Raw genomic sequence first — 27,262 nt, 5'->3', positions numbered from 1 at the left:
TGGTGCGACGGAGGCCCCCCCCCCCCCCCCCCCCGTCACAACATCCTTCTTTCTTTTTGTCTTTCCCGCCTTTATGAAGCATTTTCTCTCACTTATGAAGCATGAGCTAATTCATCCGTCTCTTATGGAGACATCATGTTCCCGGGTCAATTTGACCCCGTACTGTTTTAAATGATGCAACACTGACATAATCATTTTACACCGATTAGTTAAAAAAAATCTTATTTTACATTTTTTTTTCCATTTTCTGAAATGACTAATTTACACCCCCTTCTGTTTCGGGTCGGATTGACCCACAGACTTAAAATTGAAAGGTTGTGTATTGAATCAGCAATTGACAAAATAAATCAATTCAGCGAAAGACATTTCATTTCAAAGAATATATTTTCCTTCAAAATGGGTCAATTTGACCCAAAGCTCCTTGAATTATCCCAAAACAATGGTTGGGATTTGTCCCCACCACGCACCCCCAAGTGTTAACTTGACAAGATTATGCAACTTCACTTCACATAGGAAGCATAAATGATACCTTTTTGTCTTACGGTTACATTTTCCCCTGTCGCTCGGCAAGTGAAAAATTTCCACTCGTGGTTTGCATATGCTCGCATGCTTGTTGTGTGTGTGTGTGTGTGTGTGTGTGTGTGTGTGTGTGTGTGTGTGTGTGTGGTTCAGGTGAGGCTTGTATTTTCCGTGGTAAACCACTCCAAACTGCACACGGTGAGCTCCACCTTAGAGGACACATACTGCCAACAAGGAGTCTAAATGTCGCTCTCGCTGCTGCTCATGTTTGCGCTAATGTCTCATCAAAGACTAATAGTGCTGCTACATTCTAGACAAACAGACAACACTTTTTTTTAATGTTGAATGCATTGTTTTGCGATCGCTTTTTTTTTTTTCCCCGACAGACTTTTTTTCTGGTCATGTTTGAGAAGATTGTTGCTAGGCAGAATTTATAGGGCAGGGCAATTTGTGACCCGAGCCACACGGGGCATCTCCGAATTTCTAACTTTTTTTTTTTTTCTTTTTAATCATTAAAACATCAACAAATTTAGTAGTCAATGTTATTCATCCAATAACAACATTTGAGAAAAGGAAATGACTTTATAAACAGCACCATAAATTCACCACTTTTACGTGAATTACCTTATAAACATCAACTTTGCTTTCGAATGACTGTTTGGAATGATGTAGCACTGCGCTACACGACTATGAGTCAAAATATGAAGTCAAGCTGTACTGCTGTTTGGCGCGCGTGGCGGTGAAATAGTTAAAGGTGTTGCAAAGGTGTCAGGGAGTGACTTTCGAGCGAGGCTGTGGTTTTTGTTCTCGTAGCGCACTTGCGGTTAGCTGCTAGCGCTCTGATTGTTTACTTCCGACTCCCATCTGACTGACCCTCACTGTACTCCGGTGTCACCTTCCTACTCTCTTTTGCTCTTTTGACACTTTCTCCCGTCTGTGCGCGTCTGTTGAGCGCTTCCTCGAACGCCTACTCGCTTGCCGTTTGCCCCGCTGAATGTTAGCGTGCGCTCGTCTCCCGCACTTGAATGCTCCTCAACATAAAGCGCACGTCACAGTTGCTCCAGTTTTTCATCCGCCCTAGAAGTGTTCACCACCGCAACATGCAAACACCCAAATCATCAAAGTCAACAGAGCATAGTAAAAAAAAAAAAAAAGAAAAAAGGAAAAAAAAAGTTGTGTTGACTAACATTTGATGTATCGTTGTCCCAAATTTAGAAGTGTTCACCACCGCAACATGCAAACACCCAAATGATCAAAGTCAACAGAGCATAGTAAAAAAAATAAAAGAAAAAAAGTTGTGTTGACTAACATTAGATGTATCTTGTCCCAAATTTGTCACCACCCACCCGAAAAAAGGATGAAAATGCATTCCAGGCCAGTAGTTGGCGATATCATGTGCACAAAAACAAATTAATTCATTAAGAATGTCGACATAATGTATTGTAGTTAAAAAAAAAAAACAACAAAAAAAAAAAACCTTTAGACAAGTTTTGCATTTGAACATGCTGTAATAAAGATTCCAGGCCACTATTTGGCGATTTAGTTTACCCGTAATCATTCGATGTAAGTCTATATAACGTACTAAAAACTGTTTTTTAAAAAAAAATTGATTTTTGAAAAGTCCTACTTATGGACATTGTCAAAATTAGAATTCGCACAATTAATATTTTGGAGCCAATCACCCGTCAGCTAGTTTAAAAAAAAATAAAAAATAATCCGATAAGCGATCCGATCAGAAGATGGACCAATCTATCCAGTCTATTTAAAACAATTTCTTTATTTACTGTACGGTCGGCGCCCACTATTCGTGTTGGATTCGGCTCGGCCCAAGAATAGCCAGAATTTGCTCACTTTAAAAAAAACTTTATAGAACAAAAATAGCAATTGCTCGCTCCTGCATGGCTTCACAAGCTCTTGACATGTACTTATTCTTTTTTTTTCTCTTGTGCTCCTGTTCTCTGGACGCAACCAATATATGTTAGTGTGTCACGGAGAAGAACGAGCGCGGCGGTAGATGAAAGAGGACGGCGGGTGGCCGTGCGTGATCACAGCCATGTGTGGCGGCGCGCTTCATGCGGCCGCCGAGGCTCCGGCTGGTCTATGACGGCCACGTGGGCAGAGAGCGACGAGGACGACGACGATAAACAGCAGGACTAAGAAGAAGAAGAAGAAGAAGAAGAAGAGGAGGAGGAGGAGGTTTGAGTTCCATGTGGTATGGACTATTTTTAAACGAGACTATGATGCGCCCGGGTGAGGATGATGAGGGTGAGGAAGTTTTGGGTGTGGAGGCCACAGATGATCAATCAAAATACATTGCCCCCCCCCCCAAAAAAAAAACGGTTTTGTTTCTTTTTGTTTCCCTTTTGTAATTGAGTCAACAAATCCATAAAAATGAAAAAAAAAAAAAGAATCATTCTGTATAGTCAATATGTCTTAAATAAAATATAAAGTGTTAAGTTTGGTCTTGTTAAAAAAAAAGTACTGACTTTTTTCCCTGTGAAAAAAGTATTTAAAAAAAATGAAATCTGTTTTTAATATCTGCATGGATATGATCAATTATATGTCGGATACTATTCGATATAATGAATGCTAGATATTTTATAGAATAATATAGAGCTGCTTTGTTTTTTTCTCCAGTTTCTGTCATGCAGACAAACAAACCGGATCCCAACATTTCACCAATGTTGTTTAATCATCATCATTATGTCCCTTTTTTGGAAAAGTATAAAAAATAAGAGCCACTTCCTCACAACACACACCTGTTTGCCCCGCCTTTCTTCCGGAAAATGAATAATTACAGGTACAAACACCCGGGGGCCGTCTCAAAGGAGGCCTCCCCCCTCCCTTTCTTTTGATATCCCTTTAACGTTTTTTTCCCCGCCCTTCTCTTCTTCGAGATCGTCGAAAGCCTCAGCCACCCGCCACTTCAAAGTCAAACCGACGCGAGTTTGCGACTTCATCTCGCTTATCTACAATGCACGTGTGTTTACCTTCCAGGGCTTATTATCATTGTCAAGGTATGATTTTATAGTCAATATTCGCGTGAAAAAGTCCATACGGTGGTCGCTTCTAACCAAAATGGCTGACTTCCTGTGAGTTTTCGGGCATGGCTTCTTGGGACTTTTTTGTGGGTCTCATCATGATAGACATGCCTCGTAAATGGCAAACTGCCAAGTGAAAATGACTGGGGGGGGGCTGCTGAATTTTTCCGGTAAAAAATTTTGGGTCTCAAGGGGATTTCCTCAAACGTCACCGACATGTTCTGCCCACCCACGATGTCAAAAATTTGTGTTTTTTGAAATTTAGTGTTATGAGGATAAAGCGGTTCAGAAAATGGATGGATGGATTTAGCGTTGTCAATCAGCCCAGTGTACAAGGTTCAAACTTGCGAGTAAAACGCAGACATTTGTGTCCATTTTTGGGGGTTGTATGTGGAAATTTTTTGGGGTGGGTCAACTCCTCATAGACAATCCTACCAAATTCCACGATGATGTCAGTGAAACAAGCTTTGGAAGCAAAATTTCACCAAATCCTGTACTGTATGTCAAACCAAAAACAGCAGACTTAATTGTACGCTTTTTGGCATAGCCGCTTGAGACTTTTTGCGGGTCTACACGTGATAGACCGGAGTAACAAATTTCATTCTGCCAAGTAAAACCATCTTGAGATGCTGAATTTGGCTAAAAAATATGTGCCACTGCTTCACAATAACGGCCACGTCAAATCAAAGTGTCTGATTCTCTGTGTCTTTTCAGGCATGGCTTCTTGAGCCTTTTTTTTTTTTTTTTCTGTGTGCGTGTGCTCATGATAGACATGCCTCCCAAAATTCCCGTTGCCAATTGGAACTGGCTTCGGGAGCTCAATTTCCCAAAACCTCGGCGGGGGGGGCGCTCTGGCAATATTGTTGCTATTGTTGACCGACAGATGAAGTCACCAGAACCCCCTCATAGCAGCATTACAAAAGAGAAACGAGGAAGTAGGAAGACGGGAGAGGGGCAACATTCCCTTGATCTTATTTGGACAAAAGGGAAGCGAAGGGGACAGACGCAAGGAGAAGATGCATGGAAACATTGGACGAAAACATCGAGGCCCTGTTGACACGACGACAGCCTTACAAGTAACAGGGCGCTGCAGTGCGCATGCCAGACCAATAGTTGGCGATGGTAATCAACTGATTTGATTATAGGCATAAACTGAATGGCACCGTTGGGGCACCGAAGCCCCTCTCCCCATCAGGTTTAATGGACAAACTGTTTCTCCGGTTTCCTCTTTCAGTGTCAATTGTCACTTGGGGATTGCGTATCGCTCCAAATCAATCCCGTTCTTGCTCAGCCAACTCAAAGATTGTCGCGTTTGGAGCCTTCGTAAACAACAACGTTGGCTCAAAACGTCACATGTGACCTCAGCCGGGGCCGCAAACAAACAAGATCAAAGAGCACGCTTGTTAGCGATTAGCGGCGGCGGCAGACTTCCTAGACGACAAACGCGCGCGCACGCACACATACACATACGCATGCGCGCACAAACACACACACACGCACTATCAAACAATCTTGTCACAATTAGACAGAAGCAAGCAGGGTCGTCTTGATCTTAGAAATTTGTGACATTATGATCGTCCATGACTCATGACTACTGATTACGAAAGAATCACAAAATGTTTAGAGACACGTATAATTTGCTTTTTTTTTTTTAAGACATTGTCTATCCGCAGATGTAAACCAAGCCAAAAAAAAGAAAAAAATAAGTGACATCTGTGCTATTTTGCTGAGGAATTAGGCAAAATGGAAATAAAGGAGTAAACCGAATGCATTATTTACTGAAACATTAAAAACTATATATTTAAAAACAACACATTTTTTTTAAATGGATGAAGTTGTGAAAATACAAATAGAAATATTAAAAGGCAAAAAGTGAGAATGAAAGTTAAATCCATGCAATTTCAAAGAGGAATTAGGCAAAACATTAAACTAAATGCATACGTACTCAGGAATTAAGGAACAGAGTAAAATGCGGATAATTTAAGGCAATTCATTACATGTAATATGTTAAAAATTAAGTGTAAAAAACAGAGAGAGAGAGAGAGAGAGCGAGAGAGAAAACCCAAATCATTCAAAAAAACTTTTGATAATAAAAATGATATGAGGTGATCGTCTTTCGATTTTCAAGGATTTTTTTTTTTTTTTTACGTGCAAGAATCTTTTTCTTTTGGCTAACCCAACACAAATTTCTGAAGGCAGCCGTGCTCAAAACCTTTTTTTTTTTTAAATTTTGAGGCGCGCAGACTTACCGTTGGCGACACGGAGCCGTTGGGAAGGTAGGGGTCCGGCAGCATGAGGAAAGGGTAGCCAGAGTACGCCGGCGTCTTGTACACGCCGCCATCTTGTTGCTTGGATGCTGCGGAACAAACAAACAACAACAACAAGTTAGCGGAAATGCTAGTTAGGTCGTGACCCCATTTTTATTCAGTGTAGTTCCACTTTTCTATTTCCCCAAGTGACATTAAACGATCAGCTTTGCCAGCATAACTACGCTACCATCTTCATGCGAAACGTTACAGCGAGCCGACACTGGCGCTAACATTAGCATCAAGTGCTTCAAGTCTGAGCCTCAGCAACGAGTTCGACACACAATCAAGACAAGTTGTGTGTTGTTAGTGTGTTTTTTTTTGTTTGTTTGTTTTTTGTTGTCTTCCTAGTCCACAGATTGTCTTAACACCTTTTTTTTTTGACGGTCAGCAACTGTCGCTACTGACACCCGCAGGACTTAAGTGGAACAGTAAAATCTGCTAAATTAGTCGACCAAAATGACAGTGACACCTGAATTTGCTTTCAAAGTGATTCATATCAACATAGTTTAACCCTTAAAAAAAGCATGGCTGACGCCAACCGGCTCGTTCCACTTCCTTTATGTTGCGTTCAAGAAAATAAGAAATATTGGAGCTGCGTCTTTATCGACCATTCCATGTCAAGCAACTTTCAGGCTAAAACAAAGTACAAAAACAACCACAACAGTGCAATGACATGACATAAGTCAACAAACATGTCATTCAGCATTCCTTTAGTTTGGTCGTCTGGTGTGATGCAACACATTTTGCACATTTTGTCCCAACTACCTCGTGCAAATCCTTGAAGACGTGATGATCCGAGAATGCAAAGCGAGCGTTTACAAGTGTTGTTAGTTTCGGCATGTTAGATCCTTCGACGCGTTACGAGCATCGCCTCCTCCTCCTCCTGTTTCTCAAGCCTACATGTTAATTTTCTGATGTCGTACCCAGAGACAAAGATGCTGGCTGACGCCTGTTTTAATAAGGTCATTGTTTGGTATTAAGTCACCTTGGGAGCCATTTTACAGAAATATCAAAGAATTGCGCTAGGATGAGAGGAAATGATGCTTAAAAAAACAACAACAACAAAAGAGACATGTTAGCAGTTTTAAAGTCATTGCTGTACATTCTTAGCTCACTAAAAAGCGGGGTCAAAATCCGCCTGCATTCATCAAGTAGACAACTTAAAACATCTCAAATTTAGTCCAAATATACACATCGAGACTCACTGTGCGGCCATCTTAAAATGAGCCTATTATCCCTAATAGGTAAATCGTAAAAAAAAAAAAAAAATGTTCAACAGTTAGCAAGAATTCATCGGATTTTGTTTGTGGTTGTTGATTCAATTAAATATTGGATGATTTAAAACCAACTGGTACGAAATAATTCAGCGGCTTGAAATTGATCCAGTGTGACCGTGAAATAAATAGCTGGAGACCGGAGAGGGAAATTTCCTGGACTGTTTTGATCCCAAACGCATCGCTATGTTAGCGGCTACTAGGCTAAGCTAAATTTGTTTGAAAGCTTCAACGAGGGGCAGCCTGGTGGGCCAGTGGTTAGGTCGTCGACCTCACAGTGCAGAGGTACCGGGTTCAATTCCAGCTCTGGCCTCCCTGTGTGGAGTTTACATGTTCTCCCCGGGCCTGCGTGGGTTTTCTCCGGGTACTCCAGTTTCCTCCCACATTCCAAAAACATTCTATTGAACACTCTAAATTGTCTGAAGGTGTGAGTGTGAGCATGGATGGTTGTTCGTCTCTATGTGCCCTGCAATTGGCTGGCAACCGGTTCAGGGTGTCCCCCGCCTAATGCCCGAATACGGCTGGGATAGGCTCCAGCACCCCCGCCCCCACCCTTGTGAGAATAAACCGATCGGAAAATGGATGGATGGAAGCTTCAACGAGCACCGAGGTGAGTCACACAAAGCGTGTCCATAAAAAGTCTGCCGTGCGTGAATCCAATCTGTTATTTCCTAGTATTGATCCAATGGATTGATTATCTTTTGAAACAAGTTTCAACAGCTTTCCAAGCACGATGTCATCGGATTGTAGGACTATAAATAAATACGTGCATCTTTGTAAATTGCAAAAGTACCCAAATTGAGAGATTTTTCATGGCAACTGTCACAAAATAATGACGCTTGTGAACTGAGGGCAGGCAGAACCTGACTCACACACACGTCGTGTAAACAACATAAAACCTGGCAAGTTTAGTCCAAATCTGTGCGTCGAGACTCACTGTGTCGCCATCCGAAAATAAGACAATTTTCTTAATAGTCTTGTAAATTGTAGAAAATGCCCGCAGCAGGATTTTTTTTATACACATTTCATGCATTTGGCAACAGTCAGTTTTTGTTTTTTTTAATCACTATTAAAATGAGTCAACTTTCTTACTGACTTACTTCATGATCTAAACAATGTCAAACCTCTCAAATTTAGTCCAAATAGGTGCATTACGACTCATTGTGTCACGCTAAAACAGGACAATTATTTTTAATGGGTAAACTGTCAAAAAATAATTCACAGGAGTAATTAACAGGATTTTGGACTGTCATATTGTAAACAACCTGAAAACCACTCAAGCATAGTCCAAATTTGTTTGAGACTTATTGTGTAGCCATTCTTTAAAAAAAAAGAAACCCTAAAAAGGTAAATTGAATAAAATACTGACATAATAAATGATGATAATTAAAAGGATTTCTGTGCATATTTCAAGGTGAATTTTACTCTTAATTTAAATTTTTTAAAGCAAAAACGTGCTTCTCAATGTGTAAAAAACATGGAAAGTCTCACAGTTAGTTCAAATCAAAACTGTTGACTAGTGAAACACTAAGAAATGCCCAATCATAACAAGAATCAACCATTTCTGACTCACTCATCATGGAAACACCTTCAAAACTCTCATTTAATCCATGCGTGCATCAAGACTCATCGAGTAGCCTAGTGCAGTTAATAGGTAAATATAAATATGAACAAAATGCCCAAATAATGATAATTAGCGGGATGGTTGATCAAATTTCAAGACGAGGATGTTTACTCATAATTTAAGGTTTTTTTTTTAAAGGGCAGAATCTCGCTCCATAAACGTGTAAACAACTTTAAAAACTCTCAAATTCAAGACTCATTGTGTAGCCATTTCGATTTTAAATGTAGTTTCTAAAGAGTAAAACTGTAAGAAATGGCTAAATAAGAGCAATAATCAACATTTCGTCCTGAATGGTTGCTATCAGTGGGTAGCCTAAAAAAAAACAAAAACTAAGGAGCATACGATCGACATTTTTTACAGTGGCCACCTGGAAGCTCAACTCTTTGAAGCCGCCGCTGAACAGCACGTGCCCCCGTGACCAAAATACTTGGACAAGCTCGATAAAAAGTTTGTTTTAGAAACATTGACCACTCTAGCCAAACCCCAAAAGCCTAATATTCAACGTTCGGCGTGTTTTGGGGGCCTTCTTACCGGCGTCGAGCTGCTCCCTGTGCTTGTCCGGGAAGCCCCTCTGCTGCTCGGTCGGCTGCCCCCGTCTCACCGCCTGGAGGGTGCAAGAGTGGGAAAAGAAGGATGTAGGCTGCTTAAAAGTGTTTTCAAGTCTATCGCGGGCGACTCGATTCATAAAACGCGGCGTTGCGCGGTGGGGAACTGCTCGAAAGTGAGGGAAATGCTTTAAATAAACGAGGAGAACGAGCACCCTACCGACGAGGCGCCGCAGCCGGCGGGGCCGCCCGTGCTGTGCTGGTGGATCTCGGATTCGTTGACCAGCGACGACTTGAGGTCTGCCAGGTCCTGCTCGGTGAAGGCGCACTCCTGGTGGACCTTCTCCTCCTGCTCGCCTTCGTCCTTGAAGGCGATCATCTCGTCGGTGGCTCCCAGGTCGTCCCCCCCATGCTGAGGCATGTCCACGTCCGGGGACACTTTTATGAAGTGTGTCCAACAAAATCAAAACCAAAGGGTTTAAAAAAAAGTCGAAAAAGAGACGTCAAATCTGCGAGTTTGTCCTCTTGAAAAGTCCGGAAGAAGACGGGGTAAAGTTGTTCCGTGGCGTCCCGCGGCCGCCTGGAGGAGGACTGACGTTCTCCCGCAAGAGTGAGCAGGGCAAGACGAGGACCCCCGACATCAAAGGGCGCCGCCTGGGTGATTGACAGTTCCGATGACTCGTATATGTGAGTGTGTTTGCGTGTGTCTGTCTGTCTGTGTGTGTGTGTGTGCGCGAGAGAGTCTCTTTCTACAGAACTTCTTCAAGAGACATCACCACCTCCTCATCGTCCGCGAGCATTATTCATGACTATTAGGGGCGTGTTCACACCATCCAAGATTCGGGGCTTCGAACACCACCAGCACCCTGTCAGCATGTGCTGCATTCATGAAACTGGGGAAAGCCAAACTGGATTTGTATTGTTTCACCACAACATGCTGCTTTCATGATCATGGGAAATCCTACTGGTGCCCAGATTCAAAATGTTCCATTTCAACCAAATTAAATGGTAAAACAAACAAAATCAAAACTAAAAAAATATTTTTACTAAACACCAGGACAACTTCTTTGACCTGTGAGCTGCATTCATGAAAATAGTAATTATGAGTCTGACAGACTCATGTCACAGACTCAGTCTGTGACATGCAAAGCCCGGGCCACCATTCCTCGCAAATTGAGTCCATTGTACTTGGGTCTGTATTCAAAGTGTTCCATGTCAACATAGTTCAACTCGAACATAAAAGCACAAAAAATAAATAAAACAATATGGTGTCTGACCGACCCCCCCCCCCCCCCCACCACTTGATTGGGGGGCATTCGTGAAAATGGGAAATATCAACATCAACACAAAATTTCAAACAACAAAGACAAAGACTGCTGCTGACTGCCATCATCACTTCCATAACCCTTCCACTGCTTTTAATCCATCCATCCATTTTCTGATCCGCTTTATCCACACAAGGGTCGTGGGGGTGCTGGAGACTATCCCACCGTCTTCGGGCACTAGGCGGGGGACACCCTGAACCGGTTGCCAGCCAATCGCAGGGCACACAGAGACGAACAGAGAGGAAATTAAAAACAGGGTTGCTGACCACTCCCCTTATGCTGCATTCAACAACATAAGTCATGTCATATCTGTATTGTAAATGCAAAGTACAGAACAACAACAAAACAAGGCAATTACCCGCCTTGACTTCCACTACCTTTACGCCGCATTCAACAAAATAGGAAATGACAGGGTTCTAAGTTTCTCCAGTCATCCTGTGCCAGATTGAGAACCGACATTTTTGCTTTGCTAAAGCATGTCGCCGGTGTTCTGGTCCAAAAGTGTTCATTTACAAGCGCCGGGCAGGAGGACGCCATGCGGGACGTTCCGTGCCAAACAAGAGGGCGTGGCCTACCCGGCATGGATCTGGCCCCCATTTTGTATGTCGGCTGACTCGATGTCGAGGAGGGAAAGAAGACAGAAAAACACACACGACAGTTGAAAGTTGCAATGTCGTTCCCTCTTCTCCTCCTTTTTGTTGCTCCCTGTGCCGATGCATTTTTAATGCGCTTGTTAATTGAGAAATATTCATCCGCGACACTTAATCGCAGGCCGAGTGACGATCTTCAGCTGCGGAGCGAAATTAAACACAAACAGAGAAGACGGGCGCACGGCCATTTGCATAAAGCTGCATATTTATACAATATCGCCGGTGCATATTAATACAAAGATTAAAAGGCGCACTTCCAATGTATGCAAATCTAAATTATGAATGACTTGTTTAAACTCCTTGTTTATTCGCCTTGATTAAATATAGACAGATGTTTCCGTCTGTCGAGACCCGCGTGGGCAATTCTTTTTTTTTCTTTTCAAAAATACGCCCCCTGAAGTGTTAGAACATATTAGTACTTGGCACCAGTCGGTCTTATTATTACGAAATCCAGCGCGGATGTAAAACATGACAAGATGCATGTGAATCCACGAAGAACATATGCCGTGAAACAGCGAGCGAGTTAGCCATTTTTGTTTGAACTTAGCATATTTCACAATATATCAACATAGAACCTACGCTATGAAACACACAGGTAATCGGAAGTAGGGCCATGTGATGGATTTGATTGAAAAAAATATTTGGAATAAAATCGGAAAAAGAAAATTCACCCTCAGCGGCTTTCATAGCCTGCTGAGCCAAACTTTCTACTTGGTAGTACACAGAGAGGAGTTGCTATTAAAGCTAGCTAGTTACTACAGTAGCTAGCTAGTACACGCAAACATTTACGAACATTTAAAATTCCTCTATTTTTCCAGACTGGGATTTTAACAACTTTGTTTTACATTAATTTTTTCAATTTCCTTGGCTTGTCTGACATGACGCTTTTCTTTTTGCTTACTTTACGTTCTCGGACTTGATTTATTAAAAATCTTACAAACAGCTCTCGCCAACATGTTAACAAGCCAAAAATATTCTGAAAACCTTTCACACTTTAATTTCTATTTATGTATTTTTTAAAAGATGAATCACAGTGGGTTTGTACATACAATTAAAAGAAAATAGATGACATACTGTAGTGTGCCGTGCTTTCGAAAGCGACATGCAGGCACGACATTAAGGCAAAGTAATGAAATCATGTCCTCTCATTGGGGTTAAACCACATCCAAGGCAAACGGCTCTTAACTGGAACCACTTGTGTTCCTTTTTATTGCCCGCTTGCCCGTGGAAACATGTCCTTGAAGGCATCACGCAGACAACAAGCACAACATGTTGCGACCAGCACTAATCGCTCCTTTCAAGGCGCAAATGTATTGATTTGATTGACGTTCGTGAACAGGATTTCATTCATTCTTCGGAATGAAGTTACCGACCCCCGTCCGTCTCCATGCAGCAGGAAGTAGTTTGCTCTGAGACGGATGGATCAAGAAATATAGTGGACTTGTTCGCCTCTATCCCCCCTCAAATAAAAAATGGAGTAGTCCATTTTCTTGGCAAACTAGGAAGTGGTTTAGGACTATTTATTTTCACATTTCTGTTGCCATCTAAGTGATGATCAAACTGTTACCGTGCCAACAAATACAAATGGTCCAGTCATAGGCTTCGGTGTTAATCGCAGTTGTGTTTTGCATTGTGTGTTAGCATTAAGCTAGATGCTTGATGCTTCCGTTAAATACACAACGTCTAATGTCTCTAGTTTTAAAGTAAATCGCAAGTGCCTCACTGCTGTTTGTCGTTAAGATCGCTGTCACCCTATGAAACAGGTCACTCATAATTCCGAAAGAACACACAGTTCGTTGGTTAGAGGAATTCATTTTGTTTGAAGTTTGAGAATCCAACGGAACCAAGCTCCTCTCAGCATAACAAATCACACGGTCATATTGTCCGACGTCACTTCCAAGAGATGGAAAGTCAACGAGTCCCAATATATTTGTCCATATCCTGCACAGGCGCGCAGTGCAGAAGTTATGTTTTACTCTGGCGAGAAGTTGTTAACGAGGCTCCACGGAGCCATAGCAGGCATGTTTGTGTTGACGCTGCGATTGATTCGGTCTCTTCACCTCGTCGTCGTTAGCGGCTTATCAAACATTTATGAGTTACGATCGCAGATCTGTGCGGGGCTCTGGGGCGGAAAACAACAAACAAACACTGGAAAAAAAATAAGGAACATTTTTGAAAACAGCTTGGTGGTGCTGGATGATCTACACATTTTTTGGGGGGTGGTGGGTTGAGTTAAAGTCAGACAATTTCAGCATTTGTCATGAATTACAGCTATTTTGATTTTTGATTCAAGATATTTTCATATTTTAAAAAATATTTTAAAGTAGATTCCTTAGACATTTTTCAATATTTTGTAATACATTTCAATATTTTGATCCAAAAAAAAAAAAACACAGTTTCTTTCCGCTATTTGTAAAACCGTTGAAGTAGAAAAAAATCCCAAATCATCAAAAATTTAAATGATGAATGATATACTGCCGACAAAACTGCAAATACTTGACGCTTGAACTCCGTCAAATGTTCCCAAAGGTTGCTAACTGACATCACACGTGTGCACCACACAAACCAAAGAAGACCGTCACAACTTGACCTTTGGGTGCACAGGTTAATGTGCTCTGCATACGCGTACACACACACACTTACACACACACACATGCACACACAAAGAGCGGGGACTCGGGGTGGGTGGGTGGTGGGGGTCATGCAGTAATCTGTGAGGCAGGAAACAAAAGGTCTCGTTAATGCAGAGACTAGCTGGGGCCCTTTGATGTGGATCCAAGCCATTCACTAAGGCACACACACACACACACACACACACACACACACACACACACACACACACACACACACACACACAGTTTAAAGGTATAGTTGCTCAGAAGCTATCTTGTAGCATGTGTTGCTATTTAAAGCAACGCAACCCTCTCGGGTGAAAAGACGTTTGGTGTGCGTCCAGTCATTTAAAGGAATATAATCAAAATGACATGTTAGCGGTCGCGCTCCGTTAAGTCTTTGCCGTAGTTGTCGCCATTAGCCAAGCTGCCGATTGTATCACAGTGTCTTGCGATGCGGCAGCAGCTGTCTGCTTCATGTGTCGATGCGCTCGTCTTGCGCGGCCGCTTGATGTTCGTGGTTAGCATGTTAGCCGCAGTTCCGCTTCTGATGGAGGGCCACCTCCCACAAGGCAACACAAATTCGATTTATTTATTTTTTACTGATCAAATTATGAACCTCGAAAAGAAAGTGTCAATCACAACAGTTGACAATTATGCTAACGTATTTGCATTAGCTCAAACAGCAACTTGCTGCTCATTTTTGACAGTAATTAAAAAGAGAGGGACTTCATCCTAGTTAATGTGTTGTTATTTCCACATAGATTACATTTTAGTACGTTAGCTAAAAGAGCAAGTTGATCTTAATGGGTTAGTATTTGATCCAAAACGGACGCGATGCTAATGCTAATCCGAATCATGTTACGTCCATGAAAGAAATGTGTGTGTTTCATGTGAGTGAAGAGGTTAGCATTTACTCATTATGGAAGCTAAAGTTCATCAGCAAGTTTCACTTGGCATCACAATTTTTTTTACACATCTATCGTGGGTAAACCCACTTAAAAAGTCTCATAAAGTGGCGCCTGAAAAGACAATTCTGCTGTTTAACTTTGAACCAGCATTTTTTTGCAGCATTTTTTTTAATGTATGTGTGGCATTTTAAAAGACAAACTGATCATAGTTTCAGTCCGATTGTTCGTAAATTTGAACAATGAATAATAGAGAGATGAGGCTACTTTTTTTTCCAGCCCTCAAAGCCACTTTAACTTGGTGACACAAATTTTGGTCGACAATTCTATGCTGAGTAGACCCACAAAAAAGTCTCAAGAAACCATGCGGGAAATGCCACTGGAAGCCCGCAATTTTATTTCGAATTGTCCATTCTCGTCCTTCAAACTGCTATCAAAGAGAGAATGTGCTACATTGCGAAATATCGCAACTTTTTGTCATTAGTCGTGAAACACGAAACTGCAGTAGCCGACATTTTGCAGCTCGACAAAAATGAGGGGGGAGCCTCCTCCGCTCCCTGTGACAGAAGGCGGGTGGCTCTTATTAAATGTGGCGTCCACAGTGGTCTCTTTCTAGTGGCGAAGGGGCCCGCAGATGACTGTTGGCTGCCTGATCTGGAATCGTTTTTTTTTTTTTTTTTTCTGCGGCAAAGTGCCCTGATGTGGCCCGTAGGAGGATGTGGATGGTGATGATGGATCATTGTTTGGCTTTTTTACTGTGTGTGTGTGTGTGTGTGTGTGTGTGTGTGTGTGTGTGTGTGTGTGTGTGTGTGCGCCTGTGTAAGATTGTTTCCATGCTTCCCAGTCAGTAGGAAAGATCAAGGATTAACATGCTGCGCACTGCCATCCAGACAAGCGATGAAAGCACAGGCATTCAATTGGATTCAATGGATCAATACCATCAATCATGGACATGATAACGCAACTCCAAATGTGCTCCATCGTTAGCGCTCGAAAGTTCAATGGGTCAAGGTCAGCCATGGGCAACACAACAGCCAAAGGTGACTACACTGCTCCCTAGAGGTGAAACGTGGTCATGTTACAAAATGTCACAGCTGTGTAAAAAGTGAAAATCAAAAAAAAAATTAAAGTAGACTTATAAATATTTGCTAAGATTATCATACGAATATTTCATACTTATTTTCAGTAATGTATTAAAATAGTGTAACTCTAGACAAGAAACACACACACATACTGTATCTACGATGCTGCCGATTTACATTCTGTAATTAAGTATGAAATATAATAAAACAGTTTGTAATTAAATATGAAATATCATAAAACAGTATGTGTCCCATTCAATTTATAATACGTAAGAAATGTTTGAAGGGTGAAAAGAAGGAGTAGTTCTACTCCTGGACAAACTGATCCCTTTAAAGATTTAATTTCATGAAGTGAATGAGTTTGTGTATTATTGCTTTTAAATTGTAACGTGTGTTTATTTTTTTCGATCAATTTCCAACCTACATTTCAATTATTATGTACAGTTACAAAATAGTGAAATATAAGCACACCGTGAGAACCAATGCAACAGCTTTTTTAGAACAAACTATTAAAGAATATTGTATGGCAATTTATTTTCAGAAAACCCCAAAAACAATTATTACAAATTTGCGAGTATTAGCAATTTTGAAAAAAAAATCCAGCACACTCCCCACCTTTTTGTGTTAATAAAAATAACCAAAATAGAGCAGCTGTAGTGTTGTAAAAGCAGAACGTGTAACAAATAAATTGTCCAGTGAGTTATGCAGCCATCTTGTGTTAATGCCTTTTTCAATCCGTATGTAATGTTATTTTGGACACAACCCAAAAGCAGCTGCTCGGCCGTCCACACAAAGTACTAATGTAATCCAGTGGCGCTACTGGGATGTTTGTGCAATCTTCACTGTGTTAAAGTGGGGGTGGGGGGTGTGGGGGGCTGGGCCGGGTTGGTTCGGTTTGGGCTGGGGGTTAGGGGGATAATTACATTAATCCAAAACAAATAAACTCTTGGCAGACCTTAAAAGACGAGACAAGTATGTGTCTTCTTCTTCTTCTTCTTCTTGTGTCCTCCAAACCAAACGTCTGGCTTTGATGTTTTTTTTTTCTTCTTCCTCTCACTAGCGTCTTCAGGCTCTCAACTTGGTCTTCCCAAAACATCCATTAGCGTGGCTCAAAATCAATAAGGTTATTCAAAACTTGGAGATCACTTGATGTGAGTGAAGTCCTGGCCAAAAAACAAAACAAAAAAAAAAAACCAATCAAAAAAAGAGATCTTGCTTGAACAATAATCCCTCAAAATTAGGAGACCATTGGTGGAAACTTGCAACTGGCCAAGTGCCACCATTGACCACCTTGAGTTAGATATCGTCCAAAGTGAATAGGAGTGCTGATAAAACTTGGATCTCGTACAGGACAACAAGCACGAGCTCGTGTCGATATGGCAGGATTATTCTTTATGAATTTTTTTTAAAAAAAACCCCCCCCCCCCCCCCCCCAAAAAAAACATGACGGCTTCTGCCCCTGGAGAGGAAGATGACAACAGCCAAAACCGACACATCTGCTCGGCGGTTGCGAGAAAGGTCCCCTCTGTTTTACAAACGTCCCTTCTCACAGTATATCATCCGACTTTTGCGCAGCGGCGTTGTCATAACAACGATGATGATCACGATGATGATGATGATATGTTGGCCAAGCACTGCAATTAGCTCTGACAGACCAGATTACAGGCAGCGGTGGAACAGAACGTAATGATTTAAATACACGTTTGAGGTACTTTCACTCCGAGAAGGTTAGCGGATAAAACTAGCATCGGGCGGTAAAAATGACCGTTTGGAAATAATCCACCAAGCCGTTACTTTGCACTGTTCGTTCGTTGTTTTTGCTAATTTTTCGAAAGCGACTTTTTAATTTCTTCGCTTTGCTTTTAAAAAGTCTTGAACTCTTTTGTTTGCTTTTGAATGTACTTTTAATTATGTGAAGCGCATTGAGATAACCTGTGTCTGAAATGCGTTATGCTGTTCATGTAAAGCTGCCTTGGCTTGCCAACGTAAAAATGAAGTCCTAGTAATTAGCCTTATGACAATGTCAGACTACTCGATTTTTTTAAATTAGATAAAAAGGAAATTTTATACTGGAAATTCTCATGTTTATCTTACTATTTAATAAACAAGGTATCATACCAGACTGAGGTTTTACCACTGTTGTTGTGTACCTAATGAAGTGGACGTTTTTTTTTTGTTTTTTTTTATAGGCGTTAAAATGTGCGCAAAAGCCGAATGCGAGCCCTCACCTGCCAGGTGTAGCGGCGTAGAGTCGAGTTGTGAAATTGCAAATTTCCTCGGTGCTCCGTGTCTCCGGGCAGGGCGTCGCGGGTCGAGATACCACGCCGCCACTTTGATGTGAGCGGGACACCCGAGGGGGGCCAAAACGGAATAAATTACTCGATTATTCCCGGACGCACGCCGACAGGCTCTACGTGGTGGTTCGTTTCGTCGGGGTGAAAAATGCAAAATAAAAATATAAAACCTTTTTCTGCGCCAGCGCAAGTGCTTTCTGTGTCGCGATCAATGACAGATGTGCGATTAATGATCAAAAATATGAAAAATGAACATGATGAAAGCCTTAAACTTAAGATAAGATAAGAAAACCTTTATTAGTCTCGCATTGGAGAAATTCCCAATTCACAGCAGCAAAGTTATGAAAGGAAGAAGTAGAACAACAAAATATAGGAGCTGCTGGAAAGGCAGCCACTCTCGCGGCGCCAATACAACGTTACAATAGCTTGGATGCTACAGCAGACAAAAGACAGCCTACTTTAGCGGCTTATTCGTGCGGATCAACTTGCATGCTAACGTTAGCTTAAAATTGTGTGCAGTTCATTGAAAAACAAAAAAACAAAACAGCATGTATCTTTCAACTAGCTTTACAATTCAGTTCAAGGTATGAAACGTAACAATTTTAGCTAGCGGCGCATAATAGTGGCGTGGAACATCCATGACAAGTCTTGTTTTAGCATCTATGCTAAACGTCAGCATTCACAGCAGTGAGCGGTTCCTTAAAAAGAAAAAAGAAAATGCTAAAAGGCAATTCTTGACAAACACAATATAACACGATAATCTACCTTGGGAGGTAGCACATTGTTACAGCGGCCTTTCTAATGATCATAATTAAAGCTACTCTTAAAGATAAATATCATTTCCAAAATGCATTAAAATGATAACACAGTATTATTATTTCCAAACAGAACATTATAAAATAAAGACGAGTTCTTCGTGGCTTTAAATTTAACGGATAACAATTTAACATAAACAGAATAACATTAAAAAAAAAATTATATATACATATACACAAACATACACTTATAGATACATATTCTTATATTTTTTCCTTAGTTAAACTCAATAAAGTCATGCTTGCCTTACACCAACTGGAAATCAATCGTGGAAGCCAGGAGAGTTCAAGCGCACAAAAAATAAATGGAATAAATAAATACATCTTTGATTTGTTTGTTTTGCTCGGCGTGGCAATGACATGCGGTTGACATTGCCGGGAAAAAGAGTGAGAGCGGCGTCCTTCCTGTCGCTAAATCAGACGCCAGTGAAAATGTCACGGCGGTCTGCGTTGCACCCGACTCCCACTCAGCTCGCAGGAGGTTTTCATACGATTCTACGTCCTCGATATGCATCTTCCATTCATGAAGGAAACAGAGCTGGTTAGGTAAAGATGTAAAGATAAGCACTGTCGCGTTACCGCTGCACACCTGTCGTTTTTTTTTAAATTTTTTTTTTTTATGGAAAACGAGGCGGTTGTGAGATGAAATTAAATGTCATAGTTTCACAACAGAGAAACAAATTGCATTTGTTCCAAATTCAATATACACGTGTGTGTGTGTGTGTGTGTGTGTGTGTGTGTGTGTGTGTGTATTTAAATATATATAGATAAAATGTTATTTTATTTATTGATTAATCAGCTACGGATGATCATGATTTGTGATCGGCAATGATAGACTTATGCCGATCACATACTTTTCCACGGAAATCAGCTGATCACAATCAGTGGCGGATGGATGACTGTATGTATCTATTTTACAACGCGATTATATTTTTATTGATTAATTAACAAGTAACAAAAAAAAAAATGGCGTCAGTTATTTGGGGGTTGGACTTGATGCGCGATCAATGGTTGCAGCGGCGATATCCCGGCATGGTCGCAGGAATTTCGCAACTTGCGCACCCCGATGACGCAATCAATGTTTTCCCTCCAAACAATCACGGATGGGAAACATTTGCCGTTTAGCGTTAAATCTTTGCTGTCAAAGTGATGGCATTTCTGCAACACTCTGGTTTAAAGACTTCCAGTCCGGATGACGAAAGGGGAAGGCCGGGAAGCAGTTTGGCCTCGGCGTGAACCGCCGCATGCTGAGGAAAACGAAAATGGAGGAGATGACACTTTATCTCTCCGGGCTGGAAATCTACACGTCTGCTTTATGGAATAATTTTGAAAATGTATCAGTCATTTGGGAGGCTTCCCTGGGCTGGGGTAAAAAACCTACAGCAAGTGCCATGTACAGTCCCTAATCTCGGAGGGCTGAACAATTAAATTCAAATCGACATTTGCACTGTATTCGTAAATCGCAGAGGGCACAATCAAGGTACAACCCCCGCAGTCCCCCTACAAGTCTACCGCAAAGCACAGTTAGAAATGGCCGTTTGCGCCGTTGTGGGACTGAACACAGCTGACTTGATTCCGGGCCAATCGAAGTGGCTCCTCTCATTCCCTGTAAATTCAGGGTAGGGGAGGAGCCTGGTCTCATAGCAATATTGAGGATTTTTTAAAAAACTCTCCGTGCACATATAAATTTATATATATATATATATATATATGTATATGTGTATTTATTTCTACAGTATAATTATACCAAACCAAAGGAAAGCAGTTTCCCTCACCACTTTTTTTTTTCCTATTAGCGCGTTTGCAGCGAAACAGGCCAATGAAAGGCAGATGCAAGCAGGGATGGAGGATCAATGACATATTTATTCATCGTATTTATGTAATGACAACAAGCTGTGTACTCTGGGCAAAGACTAAAGAGAGACGCATCTCTTCGAATCCATCACGCCGTAGCTGCTTTGTGACTCACGCTGTTGGCCGCCGTGCATCTTAAAAAAAAGTCGCTCGTTAATCATACAGAGCGTAGCTTGGAAATCAATGGACAACACATTTGATGTCCCGTCAAAACGGGGGTTAAAATAGAGCAATCAATGAAGAAAAATTGCGTGAACAAAGTTGAAAAAGCGGATGAGGGCTGTGGTCTGTCAAAGGGTGGAAAAAGTACATTTGACTTGCACAAGTTTGCAGAAATGTCGCATCGCCCTCCAGCTAGAATATTTAAAAAGTGGGATGCTTTTTTTTTTTTTTTTTTTTTTTTTTACAAAAGCCCCCGCCGGCGACAGACATGTCTTCTTAATCTTGTGAATGTGTGGCTTGTTAATCCTTCTCCAGAAAGAATTAATTCCCGTGGACAAAATGGAGCAGAATGTTGATCAAGTAAACATGTAAATCATTTTAAAATGTATTTTAGGTTTAATAAATTAAATACAATGAAATAAACTGAAATTTTATTCATTATTTTATTTATTTTAAAATACTTTTCATTTGAAGTATTTAACTGTTATTATTGTATTTTAAAAATATACATTACGGTATTCCTTTTGAGCATGATCATAGATTTTTTTTAAAAAAAACATTTGTATTTGCTTTTTAAATGTGTATTATTTGGTAGCTCAAGAAAATTATTCACAAAACAATCTGATGTGATGAGACAAAACTTATTATTGTTAATGTATATTATCACAAAACGTTTACTCTTGAATATTAAGACTTAGCTTACTCGTTTTGATTAAGTTTTTATTAAGTTATATTATAGAATTTAAACAAAAAAAATTGCAGGGAATTAAAAACAGACAACTTTGTGACTGGCTCACAAATTCTGACATCTGGTGGCTGCAACACCATAGTTCACAATCTGAGAGAGATGAATATCAAATCTTAAATACAGTACTGGCAAAAGCTGACGGAATGATGCAAAAGTATTCAAATAAACATTCTGTTGAATGAATACCTCAAAAACTGCCATTATGACTGTAGATAGATTTTTTATATTAATTTTGGGGGTGAAAAGAAGACGCCGTGTGACTGTACCTGCAAGAAAGGAAGCCACCGCACAGTCTTGGCCGCGTTCCCTCGACGCCACCCTGTGGCTTTTGTTTCTGCGAAACCCAGCAAAGACAAAAAATAATTTTATATGTCAAGGATTGACTGCATAGCTGTAGACACTGCCTAGTGGAATCTTGATGCCAAGGAACTATTATGAATTGAGAAGCTTCGTTTACACAAAAGTAGTGCTCTGCCACCATCTTGTTGTTGTTGCTCTTTCTTTGTTTTATTTTTATTGAACATATTTATATATTTATGTCTTATGTAATTTTATGTAAATGTTAACTGTGTGTGCTCAATGCACTACATGTTTGCACAGTGGTTGAGAGAGGAAAGTAATTTCATCTGTGCTGTATGTTACACACAGAGCATATTTGACAATAAAAGCTGACTTGACTTGATCTTGATCTTGTGGCATCTAAGGATCTACTTTAACGTGACTTGTGGAGCAGTGGGAGCTGCAGTCCGTGCATTTTAAAATTTGGCTTCAAATAAAGCCGTACTTACAAGATATTGTAATTACAACCTTATTATACGACAATAACTCACCTTAAAATTGTTCGAACTGGGAGAGGTAATCATCTTGGCTCTCCCCAGTCCCGCTGTTGTATCTTTGAAGGCGTTGCGCGACTCGTAACGTCACGTGGTCTACGTCGAGCCGCCTCCTGCCTCTTCTTCATCTTTTCTCCTCCCTTTTCTCCGTGACGGTCCACACGCTCCAGACGGGAAACCGCACTTCGAGGTGCGTATTTGAAAGTCCAAAATCGCCGGTGCTGCTTTGGGGCGGCTTGATGTTTTCGTACCGGCTCTCTGTCATACGCGTTCGCATTTTTAAGCCGTAGAGGTGAATGGGGCTACGAGGCTAGGCCCGCTGTTAGCTTGACAGCTAATGACTTATGAAGCGGTCGTTTGTCACTTTAAGGCTGCGCATATCCCGCTTGGTAGAAACAACAAAGCTTAGTTCGTTTTGACTTGTTACCAACTAAACATTTCGTGAAAAATCTGCGACGATCAAGTTAAGGGGGGCGTTTGCCCGCTGCCCACCTTGGAGGCTACTGGCTAATGCTAATAGACAGAACGAGTCATCACCTTTACTCTGTTTGGGACATTTGACTTGTCATGCTTAAGGCAACAACACATTTAATACCTACAACACGTTGCGGTAGTAAAATTAGTTGTACTAGTGAAAGAGCATTGGATAATCCCCACCCATTGGTTTGCCCCAGTCGTAATTAACCATTTACAACCATTGAAGCCCTTGGGATTTTTACGACAGACAGTCAAGGATCTTTCAAGCTTCTTATTGGCTCTCAAGGCCTTATGACACACTTGGAATCTAGTGTGACAAAGCAGGCGGAAGATCAAATGAATTATTGGATGAGGAAGTATAAAGTTGGATTTAATCCACGGTCATGAGGCAGTAACTAGAAGCAAAGGTCTGCGGTTGTTGCCTAAAGGAGGTGTTCAAACATGGCATGCAGAAGCTTGAGCGGTAGGATCTACTCCGACGTTGATAATAAAGGAGGAACTATTCACCTGTAGTAACACTCTACATTGTCCACATACCTGATATCAAAATACACCAAATGTTATCACATTACCTGCGTGACTGTAGAAGTGCGAAAACGGCAGTTATGTTGTAACTCTGTACGCTTCATGGTGAAAGAGTTTGCTCACAAGTTGCGTGGCGCGGAAATCTCAAGAGAGGCAGCTTTTTCCATGATTACATAATTAGTCTGTGAAGAAATTACATTTAATCAAGTGTATCTTTCGGGGAAGAAAAAAATGGTACGGAAAGGTTGCGGCGGTTCAGAGCTAAGCAAAATATAATTGAAATAATTGATATGAAATCAACTTTTGTGTCCTTTCCTTCATTGTCTGCCTTCCTAACTCGCCTTCCCATCCCTTGGTTGTAGATCATGGCCGTACCTCCGACCTACGCCGACCTGGGAAAGTCCGCCCGGGATGTTTTCACCAAGGGATACGGTGAGGAGTAAAGGCCTGACACAAAATGACGCCCTGAGTTTGAGCGGGTGATATTTACTTGTTGTTTTCTCCTCAGGCTTTGGGCTCATCAAGCTGGACTTAAAAACAAAGTCTGAGAACGGACTGGTAAGACCGAGGCACTCCTGATAAGATTATGTTACGCTCCCACCACAAGCTGAGCGGACTTACCGATGTTTGTGGGCAAGGCGCCAATTCCAGTGGGTGTCATTGCGGCCAAGTTCACATTAAAAACGGTTTCCTCATGCGCAGGAATTCACTAGCACCGGCTCGGCCAACACCGAAACCAGCAAGGTGGCCGGCTCATTGGAGACCAAGTACAAGTGGGCCGAGCACGGGGTGACCTTTACGGAGAAGTGGAACACCGACAACACGCTGGGCACCGAATTCACCATCGAGGACCTGGTGGGTGCAGAGGAGATGAGAGGTGCAGCGTGGACGTTGGGTTGATTGTTGCTGGTGTTTCCAGGTGAGCTAATGTCGATTTATCTCTTTTGTGACGGCTCTCTCCAGTTGACCAAGGGTCTGAAGCTGACGTTTGACTCCTCCTTCTCACCGAACACTGGGTAAGCTCATTGTAGAAAATTAAGATTGTGTTTTAGTTGATGTATTGTTTTATTGAAATCTATTTGATTACCTAGAATTTATTATTCACTAAATTAATGTTTCTTTTTCATATTTTTCTTGATCTACTTTATTTTTTATTTTAACATTCACTTAAAAAATATTTTTATTTTGTTATTTATATTTTAGCGTGCATTTTATTTTTGGCTTTTTAAAATTAAAAATTCTAAATATATTTAAATTAAAAGCTACTTATATGTACATCTGTATTTTCTATTTTAATTTGGAGTCTAACCAAATGTCATTTAGAAGTTGCTCAGAAGTGTGATTTTTTTTTTTTAAACATTCTCGGCTCCTAGCAAAAAGGGCGGCAAGCTCAAGACGGGTTACAAGTGCGACCACATCAACCTGGGCTGTGACGTCAACTACGACATCAACGGCACGGCCGTGCACGGCGCCGGCGTGGTGGGCTTCGAGGGCTGGCTGGCTGGCTACCAGGTGACCTTTGAGGCCGGCCGCAACCGGATCACCCAGAGCAACTTTGCCGTCGGCTACAAGACAGACGAGTTCCAGCTGCACACCAACGTGTAAGGTTGAAGACATTTACGCCGCCATATAAATAAAGATGGATTGTTTTGGGTACATGGATACTAGCTCGTCTGTGCATCTGACAACACTGCGTCTCTGCTTAGCATTTGGCTTTCGAAAAGCTTGTACTTCAATGGCGTGTTTCTACCAGCGAGTAGTGTTTATTTGAATCGGGCATGAGAGGAATATCGAGTTACTGCTGGGTGCCTCGTGGTTATTTTTACACGAGCGATGGGATCTACGACGCTCCAGGTGAGAGCGAGCTAGTTGCCTGATCAAAAGGAGCAAAAGCCCCTTGATTGGAAGGGCGAGACAGTTAATCCCACTCGGTGGGTGAGTGCGAGGTTATGGCCAAGTCGGCGGAGCACATCACCCACCCCCCCTACTGAGCTCACAGCTAATCCTTGCATCTCGATAAGGTCAAATGAAGTGTATCCAGTTTGTACAACCACCTGGCGCAAAACAATATGGCACTAAATTTTCACTTGGAATTCTGCTTTTTATTTCTGCTCCTTTGCAGAAATGACGGCACAGAGTTCGGCGGCTCCATCTACCAGAAGGTCAACGAGCAGCTGGAGACGGCCGTCAATCTGGCCTGGACTGCCGGCAATAGCAACACCCGCTTTGGCATCGCCGCCAAGTACCAGATTGATCCTGACGCGTCCTTCTCCGTGAGTGGCTAAGTAGCACGCGCCAGGGAAATATTTATGAAGACTTAATGTGTCCTCTAGATCTCATCTGCCTGCAATTAGTGAAACATTTTCGATTTCATATTGCCTACTGGCGGTACACAGTGGCAAATTTTGATGACTTGCCACAAAACAGGAAACTAGAGTCAGCTTCAGGAGCAGGAACTCTCATCCCTTAATGTATTTTTCTGACATGTTCGCTTAATTCATCTGTCATCTCCCACAGGCAAAGGTGAACAACTCCAGCCTCGTAGGCCTGGGATACACTCAGACTCTCAAGCCAGGTGAGAACACTCATTTTTATACACAGCCCATTTGCAGAAAAATTAATTGTGGCTCAAGAAAATACATTGGTACCTTGAGGTACCAAAATGACCAAATTGGGGGTGAAAATAAAGGGGACTTGTGTTTTTCCTGAATGTTGTTGGCATCGTAAAGAATGTCTCATCAGTGTAAACTTGTACGGTCTGCTTCAGGCATCAAGCTGACGCTGTCCGCCCTCCTTGACGGCAAGAACATCAACGCCGGCGGCCACAAGCTAGGACTCGGCCTGGAGTTCCAAGCGTAGGGCGCACGCGCGCTTCTCGCCGACATCCCCACCGGTCCACCCCCTATCATCCCCAATTTAAATGAAAAATAATTTAGCCATCACGACCCCGCTCCTTCCTATTCCTCTACCTCTATATGTACCACACCTGGAGGCAGGCTGGGGGCCACACTCTTGCCCCCACCCCACTCCGAGAAGCGAGCATCTCCCACATTTAAAGGACCACGTTTAAGGGAATATTTAAGTTTTTGAAATGAGCGAGAAGAAGGGCGGGAAATGTGAAGCGTGTAGCTCGCAAGGGAACGAGTAGCCTTTGAGCACATCTTAATTTTCAGTCACCTTTATGTCCATTTGTGTAGCCGTGCAGAAAGAATGACGCAAATAATCACACGATACATATTCCTCGCTCATGAGAACAAGATGGACACGCACCCATACACACTACACCCCAATGTCTACATTTTTTTTAATCTTGTTACATAGCAGCTTAACGGAAAATGTTATTTTATGACCAGACCTGTGTAGCGTAATCCACCTGTCAAGTCTTAAGACCGGCTCGATCAAAATGGACACTTATGGATGAGAGTTACTGGATCTAAACCGGAAGTGGCAGTTTTCCATGGATGCTTAATAGTAATCTTGAGGCTATTGTCATTTCCTGAATCAATAAAAACATCTCGAACCAGCAAGTGTGTTTTCCTGTTTGTAAACGTGCAACTAAACGGTCATATTTCCAATGTTCAATAGATTGGAAGAACACTTCCTTGGAAGCCTCCCAAGTATTAGTCTTTTTTTGTACAGTATTTTCAACATTACGCCACTTTTAG

General features: G+C 41.6%; 2 protein-coding genes and 1 long non-coding RNA gene across 15 annotated transcripts in view; 1 reads left to right on the top strand and 2 right to left on the bottom strand.

The window, feature by feature from the left end:
- tcf7 (transcription factor 7) overlaps positions 1-10,305 on the bottom strand; it is a 28,241-nt gene extending 17,936 nt beyond the window's left edge. For 3 of the 12 annotated variants that reach the window (XM_019869550.1, XM_019869552.1, XM_019869557.1), the window contains exons 1-3: positions 9,533-10,305; positions 9,299-9,371; positions 5,810-5,916 (exon numbers count right to left, since the gene is read on the bottom strand). In XM_019869550.1, coding sequence (XP_019725109.1) covers positions 5,810-5,916; positions 9,299-9,371; positions 9,533-9,733 — 381 coding nt within the window. In that variant the 5' untranslated portion in view covers positions 9,734-10,305. The remainder of the gene's footprint in view (positions 1-5,809; positions 5,917-9,298; positions 9,372-9,532) is intronic. The other 9 variants (XM_019869555.1, XM_019869559.1, XM_019869561.1 and 6 more) reach the window with 6 other exon arrangements.
- Positions 10,306-16,940: 6,635 nt separating this feature from the next.
- On the bottom strand, positions 16,941-23,951 carry LOC109515683 (uncharacterized). Of its 2 annotated transcripts, none has more exons than XR_002168233.1 (5): positions 23,645-23,951; positions 22,029-22,096; positions 18,599-18,881; positions 18,118-18,454; positions 16,941-17,052 (listed from the first exon to the last, which is right to left on the bottom strand). It is a non-coding gene; the product is annotated as an uncharacterized LOC109515683 (long non-coding RNA). The 2 variants fall into 2 exon arrangements; XR_002168234.1 differs by lacking the exon at positions 23,645-23,951 and adding an exon at positions 22,593-22,665.
- vdac1 (voltage-dependent anion channel 1) lies at positions 22,678-27,124 on the top strand. The gene is made up of 9 exons (XM_019869650.1): positions 22,678-22,785; positions 23,960-24,029; positions 24,106-24,155; positions 24,300-24,452; positions 24,561-24,613; positions 24,971-25,198; positions 25,720-25,870; positions 26,115-26,172; positions 26,365-27,124. The coding sequence occupies exons 2-9, from the start codon at positions 23,963-23,965 to the stop codon at positions 26,454-26,456; spliced, it is 852 nt and encodes a 283-aa protein (XP_019725209.1). The 5' UTR covers positions 22,678-22,785; positions 23,960-23,962; the 3' UTR covers positions 26,457-27,124.
- The last annotated feature ends 138 nt before the right edge of the window (positions 27,125-27,262 follow it).

Source organism: Hippocampus comes, unplaced genomic scaffold, assembly GCF_001891065.2.
Source record: "Hippocampus comes isolate QL1 unplaced genomic scaffold, H_comes_QL1_v1.1 scaffold109, whole genome shotgun sequence".
NCBI classification, from domain to species: Eukaryota; Metazoa; Chordata; class Actinopteri; order Syngnathiformes; family Syngnathidae; genus Hippocampus; species Hippocampus comes.
This window is presented reverse-complemented; position numbering and strand designations above follow the sequence as displayed.